This window comes from Benincasa hispida, chromosome 10 (assembly GCF_009727055.1).
Source record: "Benincasa hispida cultivar B227 chromosome 10, ASM972705v1, whole genome shotgun sequence".
In the NCBI taxonomy this organism is placed as follows: domain Eukaryota; kingdom Viridiplantae; phylum Streptophyta; class Magnoliopsida; order Cucurbitales; family Cucurbitaceae; genus Benincasa; species Benincasa hispida.
In genome coordinates this window covers 5,307,784-5,322,777 of record NC_052358.1, presented here as the reverse complement: position 1 = coordinate 5,322,777, position 14,994 = coordinate 5,307,784, and the positions used below count along the sequence as shown (strand labels likewise).

Below are 14,994 nucleotides of genomic sequence, written 5' to 3'. Positions count from 1 at the left end.
GGTTGATTAAGTTTGATTGGTGTGGTTCAAGTGTTATTTCGTTAATTTTATGTTTTGTTCCAATGATTAAGCTTCTTGAAATTTTGAAATGTTGGAATTAAATTATTTGAAGAATATATACTTGATTGGTATTCTTGCTTGGTGTGGTTTAAGCGTATATCAAAATCATTTTCTTTCAATTATATATAAACTAATTTGGTCTTACTTGGTTGATTAAGTTTGATTGGTATGGTTCAAGTGTTATTTCATTAATTTTATGTTTTGTTCCAATGATTAAGCTTTTTGAAATTTGTTAATGTTTGAATGAAATTATTTCAAAAAAATGTACTTGGTTGATAGTCTTGCTTGATGTAGTTCAAGTGTATATTAGAACCAATTTGTTAATGTTTTAGGTCTTATTGTTGATTATGGTTAAATTACAAGCTTACCGTTACGTAATTTTTCCTTGTTATTGTTTGTCTTTTTTCTAGATTAAGTTGCATATTTTACAATTGTGGATAAGTCATGGATGAAAATGAATAGAATGTCAGCTGAGTATGGTTTAGGGGTTGAGATGTTTGTTAAAAATGGTCTACAACATTCAAATATACCGAATGTCATGAATTGTCCATGTTTGAAATGTGTGAATGCAAATACTCTAAATGTGAACACAATAAGAGATCACTTAATTTTTAATGGTATAGATCAAAGTTATTAGACATGGATTTTTCACGATGAATCATTACCGATTAAGAGAAACAATGAAAATTGTCTACTAGTGAAAGAGACAAAGTCGATGAGGATGATGTTGATGTTGATGACACAATTGGAATGTTTGATGCTGCATACAACTATTTTAATGAAAAATCCGATAATTTTAAAGAATTATTAGATGATGCGAAGAAACCATTGTACCCAAATTGTAAAACTCTTTCCAAATTATCTATATTGGTTAAGTTATATAATTTGAAAACTAAATTTGGATGGAGTGATAAGAGTTTCACTGAGTTGTTGGAATTAATTCATGATATATTACCTAGTCCTAATGAAATTCCAACTTCTTCTTATGAAGCAAAAAATATGTTGGGTACTCTTGGAATGAAGTACGAGAAGATTCATGCATGTAGCAACGATTGTTGCTTGTTTAGAAAAGAACTCTCTTATGCAAATGTATGCCCCATTCGTGGTACGTCAAGATGGAAGCTTCATAAAAATTCAAAGAAAATGGCTAAGAATATCCCAACAAAATTCATGTGGTATTTCTCCCAAATTCCAAGATTTGAAAGAAATGAAAAGGAAACAAATGGTTTATTAAAACATGTTGAAAATAGAATATTTGCCCTAGGGGCATTTTTGTCTTTTCATGTGTACCCTAGGATTTCATCATTTTTTATTTAAACTGTAGCCTCTGGGCATTATTATGTATCACATTATTATAATAAAAGTTCTCTGCACCATGGTTTTTCCTCCCTGTACTAGGATTTTCCACGCAACAAATGTGTGCCATTTTCTCTTCTCTTTACTTTTCATCATAGTATTAGAGCAAGATGAAACCCTAGCCACCATTGAGGAAAACCCAACAGGAGAATCGCAAGGGCCATATGGCACTACGACTACAGAAATTGAATTTGTCATTCAAACAGCCATGGAACGGTATTTTTAGATGATGATGCCCCGATTTCAGGAGATGATTGGATCAGCCATTAACAAGCCGCACGGATCAAGCTTCAGATCACCACTAGCCGCACGAATCTGTTGCTTCCAGCCCTAGTCAGCCGCACGAACAGATCAGATCTCCAACCCAAGTCGCCTATAGAGATGACCGAAATACCCAGCAGCCCTCGGTCGAGTCCAAGCTGCATGCGTCGGATGATCGGCTTCCTCTAGCGTCGATCATAGCCGTCGTGTTGACGCCCAGTTGCACGCTGTTCCAGATGAACGCGATGCCCACTGCATGTGATTCCACCTGTTCTAGCTGCTAGATTTGATATCCAGTTACGTGAGTCAGCGCCGATCCCAGCCACGAGCTTCGATCTCTCAAGCCATGTTCTCAAGCCATCATCGCATATGGCTGTCGGAATTACTCGCAATTCCTTCCAATCGAGCGGTTCTAATTCTTTCAAGCCAACCAGATATGACTATGTTCAGGAACAGTTGGCCCAGTTGCAGCTTCCGATTAAATAGTAGAATGAGTCAATACAGCAGCAGATGGCCAGTCTTGGAGAGGCTCTTGAAACTACGTCAAATGGCCAAGGGGAAATTTCTAATTGCAGCTTATTCAGGAAGCCCGATAACTTCTTTCCCTATTTTATCTATAGCTTAATTATTTTCTTGAAATCCTGCTAGTTGTATCATAGGAGAGAAATTAAATGGCCATAATTATTTTTCGTAGTCCTAATCTGTGAGAATAGCTTTCAAGGGTCGCCATAAGTTTGGATATTTGACTGGCGAAATACCAAAACCTAGACAAGGTGACCATCAGGAACGCATATGGAAAGGAGAGGATTTTCTACTCCGATCTATGTTAGTAGGGAGTATAGAACCCCAGATTGGAACACCCCTCTATATGTTGCTACTGCAAGGGATATTTGAGAGGCTGAGAAAAAGTTGTACTCCAGACGACAAAATGGAGCTCGACTGTATGCGCTTCGTAAACAAGTCCATGAATGTAAACAAGAGACCATGGACGTCACAGCTTACTTCAATAAGCTGTCTATGATTTGGAAAGAGATGGATTTATGTCAAGAGTTGAATTGGAGTTGTTCGTGTGGAGGAGTTTTGCATTATCAGTCCGAAGAGACAGATCAAGTCTATGATTTTTTGGAAGGACTTAATCCAAAATTTGATGCTGTGCGAAGTCGAATTTTGGGAACTCGTCCAGTACCCTCCTTGATGGAAGTGTGTTCTGAAATCCATCTTGAGGAAGATAGGTCTAGTACCATGAATAATCCAATAATTCAATCAACAGATTCTGTTGCGTTTAAAGTGTCGGGAACTGACAAACAAAATGGAAAAGTACCTCCGGTTTGTGAACACTATAAGAAGCCTTGACACACTAAAGAGCAATGCTGGAAGCTACATGGTTGTCCTCCAAATGGTAAAAGACAACAATCAGGATTTGGACGAGCATTAGCAAGTGAATCGACAGCTGGTCATCAACCACAGAATCAAAAGACGAGTCGGAATGACTCTAGTACAGTGTGTGTCAGTACAATCGCACAATCAGGTATGCATCATTCTTATGGCATTGTTAGTATAAATGGTAGAAAACCATGGATTCTAGACTCATGAGCTATGGACCATCTAACTGGCACGTCCGACCAATTCTTGTCTTATTACCCGAGTGCTGGGAATGAGAGGATCAGGATCGCTGATGGATCCTTTGCCCCTATGGCCGAGAAAGGTCGTTTATCACCCTTGGAGGGTTTTTCTCTCCAAGACGTTCTACATGTGCCTGAAATTTCTTACAATTTGTTACTGTTAGTAAGATTACCAGAGATTTGAAATGTCGTGTTATCTTCTTACCTGATGTTGCTATTTTTCAAGATCTGAACTCGGAGATGACGATTGGCATTGCCCGGCATGGTGAGGGCTCTATTTCCTTACTAAAGATACCTCCTCTAGGATTTGTGATAGGATTAGTTTATTGTCTTCTTGTTTTTCAAATTCTGAAACTGATTATATGTTATGACACTTTTGTCTCGGACATCCGAGTTTTTATTATATGAAATATTTATTTCCCCATCTATTTCATAATATTCATGTTTCTAACTTGAAATGTGATGTGTGTGTCCAAGCTAAACAACCCCGCGTCTCGTTTAAACCCCAACCTTATAAACCTTTGAAACCCTTCACCCTTTTTCATAGTGATGTGTGGGGTCCGTCTTCGGTTACGACCACTACTGACAAACGGTGGTTTGTAACCTTTATAGATGACCATACTAGGTTGACCTTAGTCTTTCTCCTTACTGAGAAGTCTGAAGTCACCTCTGTCTTCCAGTAGTTCTACAATTCTATAGAAACCCAGTTCACGCAAGAATCACCATTCTTCGGAGCGATAATGGTCAGGAATTCTTTAATAATAACCTCGGGGAATTCCTTTCCTTTAAAGGAATAATCCATCAAAGTTCATGTGCTTATACCCCGCAACAGAATGGCGTGGCTAAACGGAAAAACCGTCACCTAATTAAGGTTGCTCGGTCACTCATGCTATCCACATCACTTCTGTCATACCTCTGGGGAGATGTTGTTTTAACAGTAGCTCACTTAATAAAGTAAATGTCTTATCGGGTCTTAAAGTTCCAAACTCATTTTGACAATTTCAAAGAGTCATATCCTGATAACCACCTTACCCCTGATGTTCCACTTTGTGTGTTCGGGTGTATTGTGTTTGTCCATACCCATGGTCCTAATCAAACCAAATTTACCCCTCGAGCTCAGAAGTTTGTTTTTGTGGGATACCCCCTTCATCAACGCGGGTATAAATGTTACCATCCTTCTTCCCGCAAGTATTTTGTTTCCATGGATGTCACCTTCTTCGAAGACCGTCCCTTTTTTCCCCTTAGTTCTCTTTCAGGGGAGAGTATAAGTGAAGAGTCCAACTGGGGTCTAAGTCCTTGCCTAATAGACTTACCTGAGTCCATTCCCAACACAAGTGTCGATGCTTCTATTCTTCCTACTGAGCAAGTCCCATGGATCACGTACTATAGGAGGAATCTTAGAAAGGAAATAGTGCCGCCAATCACTTCTTCGGCTCTAATACATGAGTCAGAATGAGTGACAGTTCCAGGTACGAAGTCTTCTATTCCTAATAATGAGAACATGTGTGGTGATAATACTTGTGTTGAAAGTAGTGTAAGTGGAGAAAGTACCGAGAATGTGACTAATGTGGATACTGATCACCATGATAGTACTGACAGTAACAGTGACAATATTGAGAATGTGGTTGGTACGGGTGAAAGCAGTAATGAACTCCAGGTTCTGACTGAAAATGTTGAAGAAGGTACAGATGAGACAAAGTAGGATATTGAGTATGATGAGAAGTTAGAAGAATAGAAAGACCCAGATGAGGCAAAGCAAAAAACTAAGTGTGATGAAAAGTCAGAAGAACAAGAAGATCGTGATGCCTCTCTTGACATTCCTATTGCTTTGAGGAAAGGAACGAGGTCTTGTACCAAGTACCCAATGAAAAGTTATATATCTTATAGTAATTTGTCTCCGGTGTTCAAAGTGTTAGATACTAGCCTCGACACTGTTACAATGCCAAGCAACATATATGCAGCTATGGAAATTCCTGAGTGGAGAGCTGCTGTCATGGAAGAAATGAAAGCTCTTGAAAAGAACGGTACATGGGAACAAGTTACTCTTCCTGAGGGACACAAGAAAGTTGGTTGCAATGGGTGTTTACTGTTAAGTATAGACCTGATGGTATGATTGACCGATACAAGGCATGGTTAGTGGCAAGAGGTTTCACTCAGACCTTTGGGATAGACTACTCAGAGACTTTCTCTCCAGTAGCAAAGTTAAATACAATTTGTTTGCTCTTCTCGATTACAGTTAATAAGAATTGGCCTTTGCACCAGTTTGATGTGAAGAATGAATTCCTTAATGGAGAATTAGAAGAAAAAGTTTACATGAGTCCACCTTCAAGGTTTGAAAAATAGTTTAGTCGTAAAGTTTGTAAACTGAAGAAGTCATTATATGGGTTGAAACAGTCTCCGAGAGTCTGATTTAGCAGATTTACTACATTTGTAAAATCACAAGGGTACAGTCAGGGACATTCAAACCGCACCATGTTCACAAAGAGTCTGTGTCTAGGAAAATGATAGTTCTGATTGTGTATGTTGATGACATTGTAATCTTGGGGGATGATGCTTCAGAAATAGACAGATTGAAAAAAAAGGATGGCTGAAGAATTCGAGATTAAGGATCTTGGAAGGTTATGGTATTTTCTCGGAATGGAGGTGGCCCGGTCGAAGGAATGCATCTCTATCTCTCAACAAAAGTATACGCTAGATTTGCTTAAAGAGACAAGTATGACAGGATGTAAATCAGTTGACATTCCTATGGAAGCAAATACTAAGCTTAGTGATCTGACTAATAGTGCACCAGTTAACAAGGAGAGGTATCAGCATTTGGTTGGGAAGCTAATTTATCTTTCTCATACGAGACTAGATTAAAAAAATGACAAGCCAAGCACAATCTCCAACACCATCGGTCTTTTCCAAAATGAAAACCTGTAAAGGTAAATTTGCATTCATTTTTTAACAATTTATATTCATTCAAACATAAGAATAATTGTTTTCAACTTCTTTATATGCAGTGCCCCCGTCAATTAGATTCTGTAGGATGCAGGTACTATGTGCAACAGTATATACACGAAATAGTGCATAATCCTACTACTCCCATTACTAGTCTCGTACGTAAATTATTTATTTTTTATATACTAGATTTAATTTAATAAATGATGTAAACTTATGTCGAGTTTATTTTTTTTTTCTTTTTGTAGTTCAATACAAAAAATGCATATACCCAAGGAGAGATTAACGTAATTCGAACCCAATGGGCAAGATTTGTTGGCCGATTTGTGTAAGGATGTACTTCTTTTTTTTTGTCTGAATATAATGTAAATGCTAGCTTAGAATGAATCTTGACAAGTTTTGAGTAAAATATGCAAGTTTAGAATGAATCTGAAGTAATAATCGTTGGTTTGTGGATAGACAAATTGTTATCTAACCATGATTTGTTTATTTGAAGATTTATGTATAATTTTTTTTTTTTTTATGGGGTACTTGGTGTAAGTATTCATGGAAGTACTAATTGATATTTGTGAAAGAGAGAAATGATTATTATAGAGGTGGTTGATAATTATAATTATTGTTCTATGAAAGTGTGTTATCGATATACAAATGTTAGTTAGTGTGTTTATTTCATATTTGATGAGTACTTATAGAATGGATTGGAAATATTAATTCTTGTTTGTGGATAAATTATTATAGAAGTGTGCTTCATTGCAGGTAACTTTGCATTTAGTTTTGTGGTAGAGTGTATTGTTTTGTCTATTGTTATATTTCAGGTTTGAGTTCAGTGAATTCATAGGTAGAAGAAAAATATTGTTCGCTTGCCATGCAGAATATAACAGGCACGCATTATAATGAATAATTTTTATATATTTTAATAAAAAAACAATGATGGACATCTGACCCAACAAAAGACATAAATTTTTAACTTTTTGACCGATATTAAAGATGGATTCGACAACGGAATTTTAAAAAAATGGACAATAATTGAAAAAAACGGAGATGGATTCTATGCTTCAACCGACATTAAAGGACTTTAATGTCAGTTGACAAACGACATTAAAAGGCTTTAATGTTGATTGCAATTGATATTAAAAACTGTTATTAAAGCCCTTTAATGTCGGTTGTCTTTAAACGGACATTGAAGGGTTTTAATAACACTATCTTTAATGTTGGTTATCGACCGACATTAAAGCCCTTTAATGTCGATTTCCCAAAATTCTTGTAGTGATATGATTAATTAACCTCAAAATTAACCCGTATAACTTAAACACTTCAATTAATATATTTTCTTAATATACCGTTCAAATCTTCACACCCAATATAATATTTCAATTCAATAAGTATTCTATTCTTTAAAAAAAATAATAAATAAAGAAGCAATATTGATTACCTTTTAGGTTGTTTGTTCCACTGTACTATTGATGAAGTGCCATGTTGGTTCTATATAATATATGCTCTCTCACAAATTAAAGAGAACTATGTGTTTCAAAACTAAGCTAAGGTAAATTAAATCAATTTTAACATATGATTAAATTTTGAAAGAAAGGTCCAGCACAGAGAAAAACAATGAATAAATAATTACAAATACATTATTACCAACATAAATATAATTCAAGTGACAGTACTTGTATTATCAACATGAAAAAGACTAAGGTTTGGTTTGTCCACCTATATATATTGTGAAAAGACAATATATATTCCGTATATAAATTCACAAAAGAGGGAAGAAAATCTTTTTTTTTAAAAAAAAAAAAAAAAACTAGGAGCTAACTATATATGTAGATAATATATATATATATTATATATATTACTTTACTTGAACCCCGAGTAAAAAGACCCACATTATTTAATATTAAAGACCGTGATAATTAAATAAAAAATAAATAAAAGGTAATAAAACAAAATCACTCGGTATAAAGAAAAAAGCAGGCAGAGGCAATACCAGCTAACAAGAAGAAAAGCTCATTAATCTTGAAGCAAGGCGATAAAAGAAATGGAGCCCGAAGCTTCCTTGTCGTTATCAGCGACGTCGTTTCGAGGATTGTCGAAGCTGGAAGGGACAATGGTGTCAGGTGCAGATTCGGTTTGGTCCCGTCCGTCGGAGCTACGGAGCTCGTCGGAAGAATCACTCATGCTTTTTGGAGGCCCTGTCCGTGAGTGACGTTTATTTTGAATTGTTGGCCATTTTGGCATTTGTTCTCCGTCGTAGTTGCCGGAGAAGAAATAATTGGTCCCCTCTTTCACCAGTGGGACGGCCACCGTCACGGCGTACGGAGTGGTTGCCGACGGGTCGGTGGCAGACCATTCCGTCGTGTCGTTTTCGGATGCATCGTCGTAGTCACAAAGCTTGTATGTGGTGAAATTGTATGTTTGAACAACCGAGTGATTATTGTCCGTGTTAAAAACTGCAAAATCAATAACACAACGTTTTCTAAAATTATTTTCAACCCTCAAATTATGAATTTATTAAAAAACGGAATAAGATAAAGCATTACTACTTTCTAAAAAATATATTTTTATGTATTATTGATAAAATATGTCATTGGTATATCTAAGGTGAAATGGATTATCAATATATAGTTCTTACATTTGTTTCATTTTTACAAAATATTTTTACCATGCAACATTTCTACTATAATTCAGACTTTAGAAAACTTATAATAAGTTCTCTTTAGTTCGAATCTTTCAATTTTGTGTTATCTGCTTTTGATAAAGTTTTGGTTTTTAAAAATTAAGCTAAAAAAACATTAATTATCTATAGTTTTTTCTTATTATCTATGTTGTAGGAGTATTAAAAAAAACCAAGCTACATTTTGAAAATTAAAAAATAATTTTAAAAAACTTAATTTTGTTTTATTTAGTTAGAAATAGATAAAAACTATATTAAAGAACTCGTAAGAAAATAAGTATACTTTTCAAAAGAAAAAAAATCAAGCCACTATCAAACAAAGCTTTTACTTTTGAAATTCACGAACTCATCTCCATTAGGCATCAAATTCGATATCATCAAAACCAATTTGAAAAATATTTTGCGTCAGACTAATTACTTCGAATCTTTTTAATGTGATTTTCAGTTTTTGGTTTTTTTAAATGGTACATATTTTCTTGTAACTTCTTGACAATAGTTTTCATAGTTTGAAGTAAATATTTGTATTCATATCTAAAATTTCAAAACAAAATAACTTTTAAAATCTTTTTCTTTACTTTTAGAAACTTACTTTGATTGCAATAACACCCCTAAAAATAAAAATAAATAAAAGTAGAAGCAGTATTTATAAATTATAAACTTAATATAAAATATTAAAATAAAAAACCAAATAGTTATCAAATATATTCTTCATATTTTTCAAATTTCGGAACCTACTTTCCAAGTAGGCATAAAATTTGATGACACCAAATACTAATTGAAAGAAAGTTATTGGGTTAAATTACAAACTAAGTCCATATATTTAGAAAAAATTAAAATTTAGTCCTTATAATTTTCAAACTTATAATTTAATTTTTATGATCCGATAAAACTTTATAAATAGTTATTGTTTGATAAAATCATCATGTCTTATAGTTCGAAAAAAAATTTATGTAAAGACTATATATGAAAATTTTATCCAACATAAAGAACTAAATTCGAATTTACAAACCATATGGATTGAATTTTAAGTTCTTATAAATCATAGAAAGCAAATTTACAACTTAACAAAGTTAATACGCATAAAATTCAAATTTTTCACCAAGTTTTTGTACTAAAGAAAAAAAACCAATAAAAATATTTTGTAACTAAAAAAGAAAGGAACAATAAAGTTTTTACGGTCTTCAAAGTTTACAGCTTTACAACAAGACGGCACATGGATGACATGCCAGTCACATGCAGGGCCACTGCCGACATTTCTCTTAACATCCAATTGTAGCCGAACACGTGTCACGAGTTATAGTGAGAATACCACAATTGCGTGCATGGTAGAAAAATTAGAAAGAAAAAGGAAATGAAAAATAAAGTCAAATTAATCCATTAATCTAAATGTTTGTACTTAGGGTGTTTTGCCATCTTTAATAGATTGGATTGTAACGTAATGTAATAAAAAACTTATATTTAAATTAAACATTTTGCACATGATTCGTAACATATAACTCATTCGCTCCAATAATTTTCAATCAAATTTTCTTTTTATTATTTTTATACTTTATGATTTCATTTTTGTTCTCTTACATTATTCATACTTTACCATACTCTTCTGATTTTTAGTAATTCTGGTTATATTCTAGCTCTCCAAGTAGTCCCTTAATTTGTTTCATTCTTAAATATTTATTAGACCTCTATACTTCTAATTTTATATTAAAAGTATTTATGATAGGTTTAAAATTTTGAAAATTTAATTAATCAATTGTATATAAATTAGATAATTTGATGTCTAATATTAAATCTGATAGTTTTTTAAAAAAATCAAATTACAAAAATAAATTTGTAATCTAACCAAAACCAATATATACAAAGACACCGTCATGTTAGTTTAGCTGTCAGAATCATTCTCCAAAAAAAAAAAAAAAAAACACGGGGTACCGTACGGTTGGTGCCTTCTATTTTTTTTTTTTATTTTTTATTATTTTTTTTTTATTTTTAGCTGGATAATAAGTTTTTTTCTTTAAAAAAAAATTATAAAATGAGTTTTCTCTATTATTGAACTTTCTCCTTTTGAATCAATTACTATCCAAAACTGACCAAAAGCGAAAACCCCATTTTCAGAAAAGAAACCATATTTTCTTAGTCTTTTTTCAGATAAAAACACCAACTATAAATGAAATTTCAACTTACTATTTATATTTTAGAATATTATATTAAAAACTCGACCTTCAAAGAAAAGTTACTCAATAAAGTTATTAATTATGATTATGATAAAATTGGTTGGTTTGAATATGACGCAAACATTATAAAGTATTGAAATAATGCTAATAATAGAAATCATCATCGCATTATTATTGGTCTTTGATAATATTGTAATTGCATGAGTGGGAATTATTCAAATCTATGATTTAGAGCCGATAAATTTCACACCTATAGAATAAGAGTTGGGTTAAAATGATCTCCCCAAAGTCAATTTTATTCGATTATAAGTTTAATAAATTTTAACTTCAATCTGAAATTAACTTTTATTGAAATTGATTAATGATAATAATAATTATATTACTTATTTTCAAATAAAAAAAATAAACAAATTTATTTATAAATATAATAAAATATCCATATCTATCGCGATAGACTGTGATGAGATTACTAATGGATAAAAACACTCATTTATTTATACAACAATTATCCTAATATTAATGAATATATTTGAAAATTTTATAATAAAACAATTAATTTAAAAGATTTGAAAAAATTAATCATAGTATGTACTAAATTTATAATGTATTCAAATTAGAGTGCTAAAATGAACATTTGAGACATTGGAGAGACTTTTTTATTTCTTTTTCTTTTTGGAGGAAAATAAAAGTTATTTTAAACATTTAGAAATCATTTAATTAATTAGGTAACAGTTATCAATTGACTGAAAAGAAAATACACAAAAAACTAGAGAGATCGATGGGAACATCAAGAAATAATGCACATGGACCACACATTTTAAAGAAAACGATAGAATCAAACGAAAACTAGAGAAATTTGGTATTCAAAACCAAAAAGATGCTAAACTTGAACGAGCGGATTCATAAAAGCGAAGACAGAAAATCGAATCACTTGACATTTACGAGTTCTTAGAGAGGAGAGAGATCCGAAATTTCGAGTTCGTGTGAAACGATCAATCAAAAATCAAAAACAGAATTCGAAATATCCAGAGATCAGTTTAGGAAACGATCAAATCGAAAATCAAAACAGGAATTAACAGAGAGAGCAAAGGAATCACGAAGCTTAGAGAAAAGAAAGAATTCGAACTTACTTAGAAAATCACCGAGGCTGAAGGTCTTGCCGGCGGTCCATTCTTGGTAATCGACGGCAGGTTTCTCCAATTTGTCGAACCAGCCGAGGGAGTCCCCGACGGTGTGGTTCTTGTAGGCGTGAACGGCGGATCGACCGGAAAGGGAGAGGAAAAGGAAGAGGACAAGGAAGACGGATGAAAGAAGATCGGCTCTGTACTTTCTGTGTTCCATTAATTCTTCTTCTAGGGATTTGTGAATTGTTGGAAATGAATGAGAAGTACTGAGAGAGATTTTTGGCTCTGCTGGAGGGATGTAATGTAGTCTCCACTAGTGAAAAACCATGCTTCTCTTGTGCTGCCAGCTATATATTCTTTTTAGTCCATTTTCTAATATACCCTTCATTTCCCCTCTAATTACTCCCACTATTTTTGCTTATGCTATATTACAAACCAAGATATTTTTGGTTTCAAAAGTTAATTATTATAATTGGTGAGTGGATTGTAATATTCCATGGTTGATGAGGAAACTACTTTAGATTATCTATAAAACACAGATATTGATATGGCTACACGATACGAATACGATCTGATACGACGATTCGTCATTTTCAAAAAAACTAAGATATACATATGTCTAAGGATATGTCATTTTTTAATATATATTTTAAATATATATTTCTAAAAACCAAGGATACTGATATGTTGAAGATGCATTTTTTTCTTTAAAAAAAATATATGATATAGATAATTTTAACATACAAGTTAATAACAATAGTACAAAATAGAATACAAACACTGAAATACAATAGAAAAAAGTAATATCTAAGATGTTGAAGTACAATAGTTGATAAAATGCAATAGAAAAGTGACTCATATTGCAAATAAGAAGAAGTATGAAGATTAACGAATAACTTCTTCATTGAATTGTTGAAGATATCCAGATGGTTTATATTTTGGTAGACTTTGTGGGGACTCAAATGTGAAGATGAGGATTAGATGATTCTAGTTTAAGGTTTGGTTCGTTTTTTTTTTCTTCCTTTTAGTTTTGGACTTAGTAGTAAGTTTTTTTAAATAGGTTGTCTAGTTTTAAATTGGGAAAGATTAGATGAGTTACTTGTCTTTTTTCTTTGAAAAAAGTACTCGTAGAAATACGTTAAATCGCATGTTAAATATGTATCTGAAAAATATTTGGAAGTATCTGTATCCGATACGTGTCTGATATTGATTCTTTATCTCACATGAAGTATCTGTGCTTCATAGTAGATTATAGTATGTTGTGTTTGATGTGCAAGCTAATGAGTTATAATTAATTGTATTTATATTTGGGATGAAGACTATTTTCATTTGAATTACAAATGATAGCACTCTCTAAATGTAATAGCACTCACTAAATGTAATTTGCTTCATAAATTTTTTTAATGTTTAGTTTTAATTTTTATATAATTCTTAATTTTAGTCCACTCATTTGTTATTCACTTTTTAAATTTTTTTTTTTAACATATTAACATTTTCACTATAAATTCTAAAAACATGTTTATATATATTTTCTGACATAGAGATTTATCCAATTTCGATACAAATTAATTATAAAAGGTCAAATTAAAGATTTTTTATTGAAAGTACAAATACTAAAACTAGATATTTAAAAGTACATTGTTCAAGATATCAGTGAAGAAACTGATAGAAGTCTATCGCTGATATATTGTACTTTCTAACGTAGTGTTTTTTTTTGCTGTTTTTGTAAATAGTTTGACATTTTTTATATACGAACATTTTCTTTAAAATAATATTTTAATCCAAAAAATAATAAATATATGTTTTCTTTCTATTGTTAACTTTGTTATAGATCAGAGGCACCGTACCAACAATGAATATTCAACGGGCATAAACAATATATTGGTGACAAAGAATAGAAGATCCAAATCTTTGTTTTTGAGTAGTAAATCAAAATAATAAATAAATAAACTTGCCATTTCACAATAAGTACATCCACGAGCCTTTTGTTTATAATCAGTGCATATTTGTTTATTGCACATTATGTTAATTCTTTTGTCACTTTCCAAGGGATGTTAAATCTTTTCGTTTGAAGAAATATTTAAGCAAATTTTGCTATTCTTTTCAATAGTTTAGAATACGAGAGATCATCATTTAATGTTGACATTGATTTATACCAACTATTGTTTGATTTGCATAATGGTTCAAATCACTCGTTATTAATAGGTTAAATATGATATTGGTTCATGTATTATGAATTTGCTCTATTTTAGTTTTTTGTATTTTATAATGTCTAATTTTAGTTACTTACTTTCAATCATGGCTAAATTTAACCACTCTAACTTAATTTTTATTGAAATTACCTAAGTAATAATTTTCATGAAAAAAAATATACAACATATACAAATATGTTTTCAAAATTGGTAGTAAATATGTAAATAGATAACAAGTTTTTAAAAAATTAACGATAAATTGATAATAGAGACAAAATTTATCATCTATTAAAAAGGTCAAAACTAAAATTAAACATTTGAAAGTATAGGTACTAAAATTAAAAAAAATGTTCTAAAATATACGAATTAAAACAATATTTTAAACTTCTTCTTGTCAAACTAATCATTTTCTAGTTAGGGTGAGCTTATCCTTCATAGTGAAATCGAAAGTCCAATCCTTTATCCACACAATTATTATACTAAAAAAATGTATGACATTGAAAAAAAAAAAGGAAAATATTAGGGAAATAGTGTTTTTTTCCCAATAAAATATTACATTATAGATGTAAAGAGGGAGATTCATATTTACTATCCATAAGA

The 14,994-nt window shown here is 31.9% G+C and overlaps 1 protein-coding gene and 1 pseudogene across 1 annotated transcript; one reads left to right on the top strand and one right to left on the bottom strand.

Moving 5' to 3' along the window:
* Positions 1–4,800: 4,800 nt before the first annotated feature.
* Positions 4,801–5,890, top strand: LOC120088257. Its single transcript, XM_039045411.1, has 4 exons — positions 4,801–4,981; positions 5,210–5,406; positions 5,562–5,629; positions 5,743–5,890. Exons 1-4 carry the CDS (start codon positions 4,801–4,803, stop codon positions 5,888–5,890), a joined length of 594 nt encoding a protein of 197 aa, XP_038901339.1.
* Positions 5,891–8,110: 2,220 nt separating this feature from the next.
* On the bottom strand, positions 8,111–12,577 carry LOC120087787 (annotated as a pseudogene).
* Positions 12,578–14,994: the final 2,417 nt, after the last annotated feature.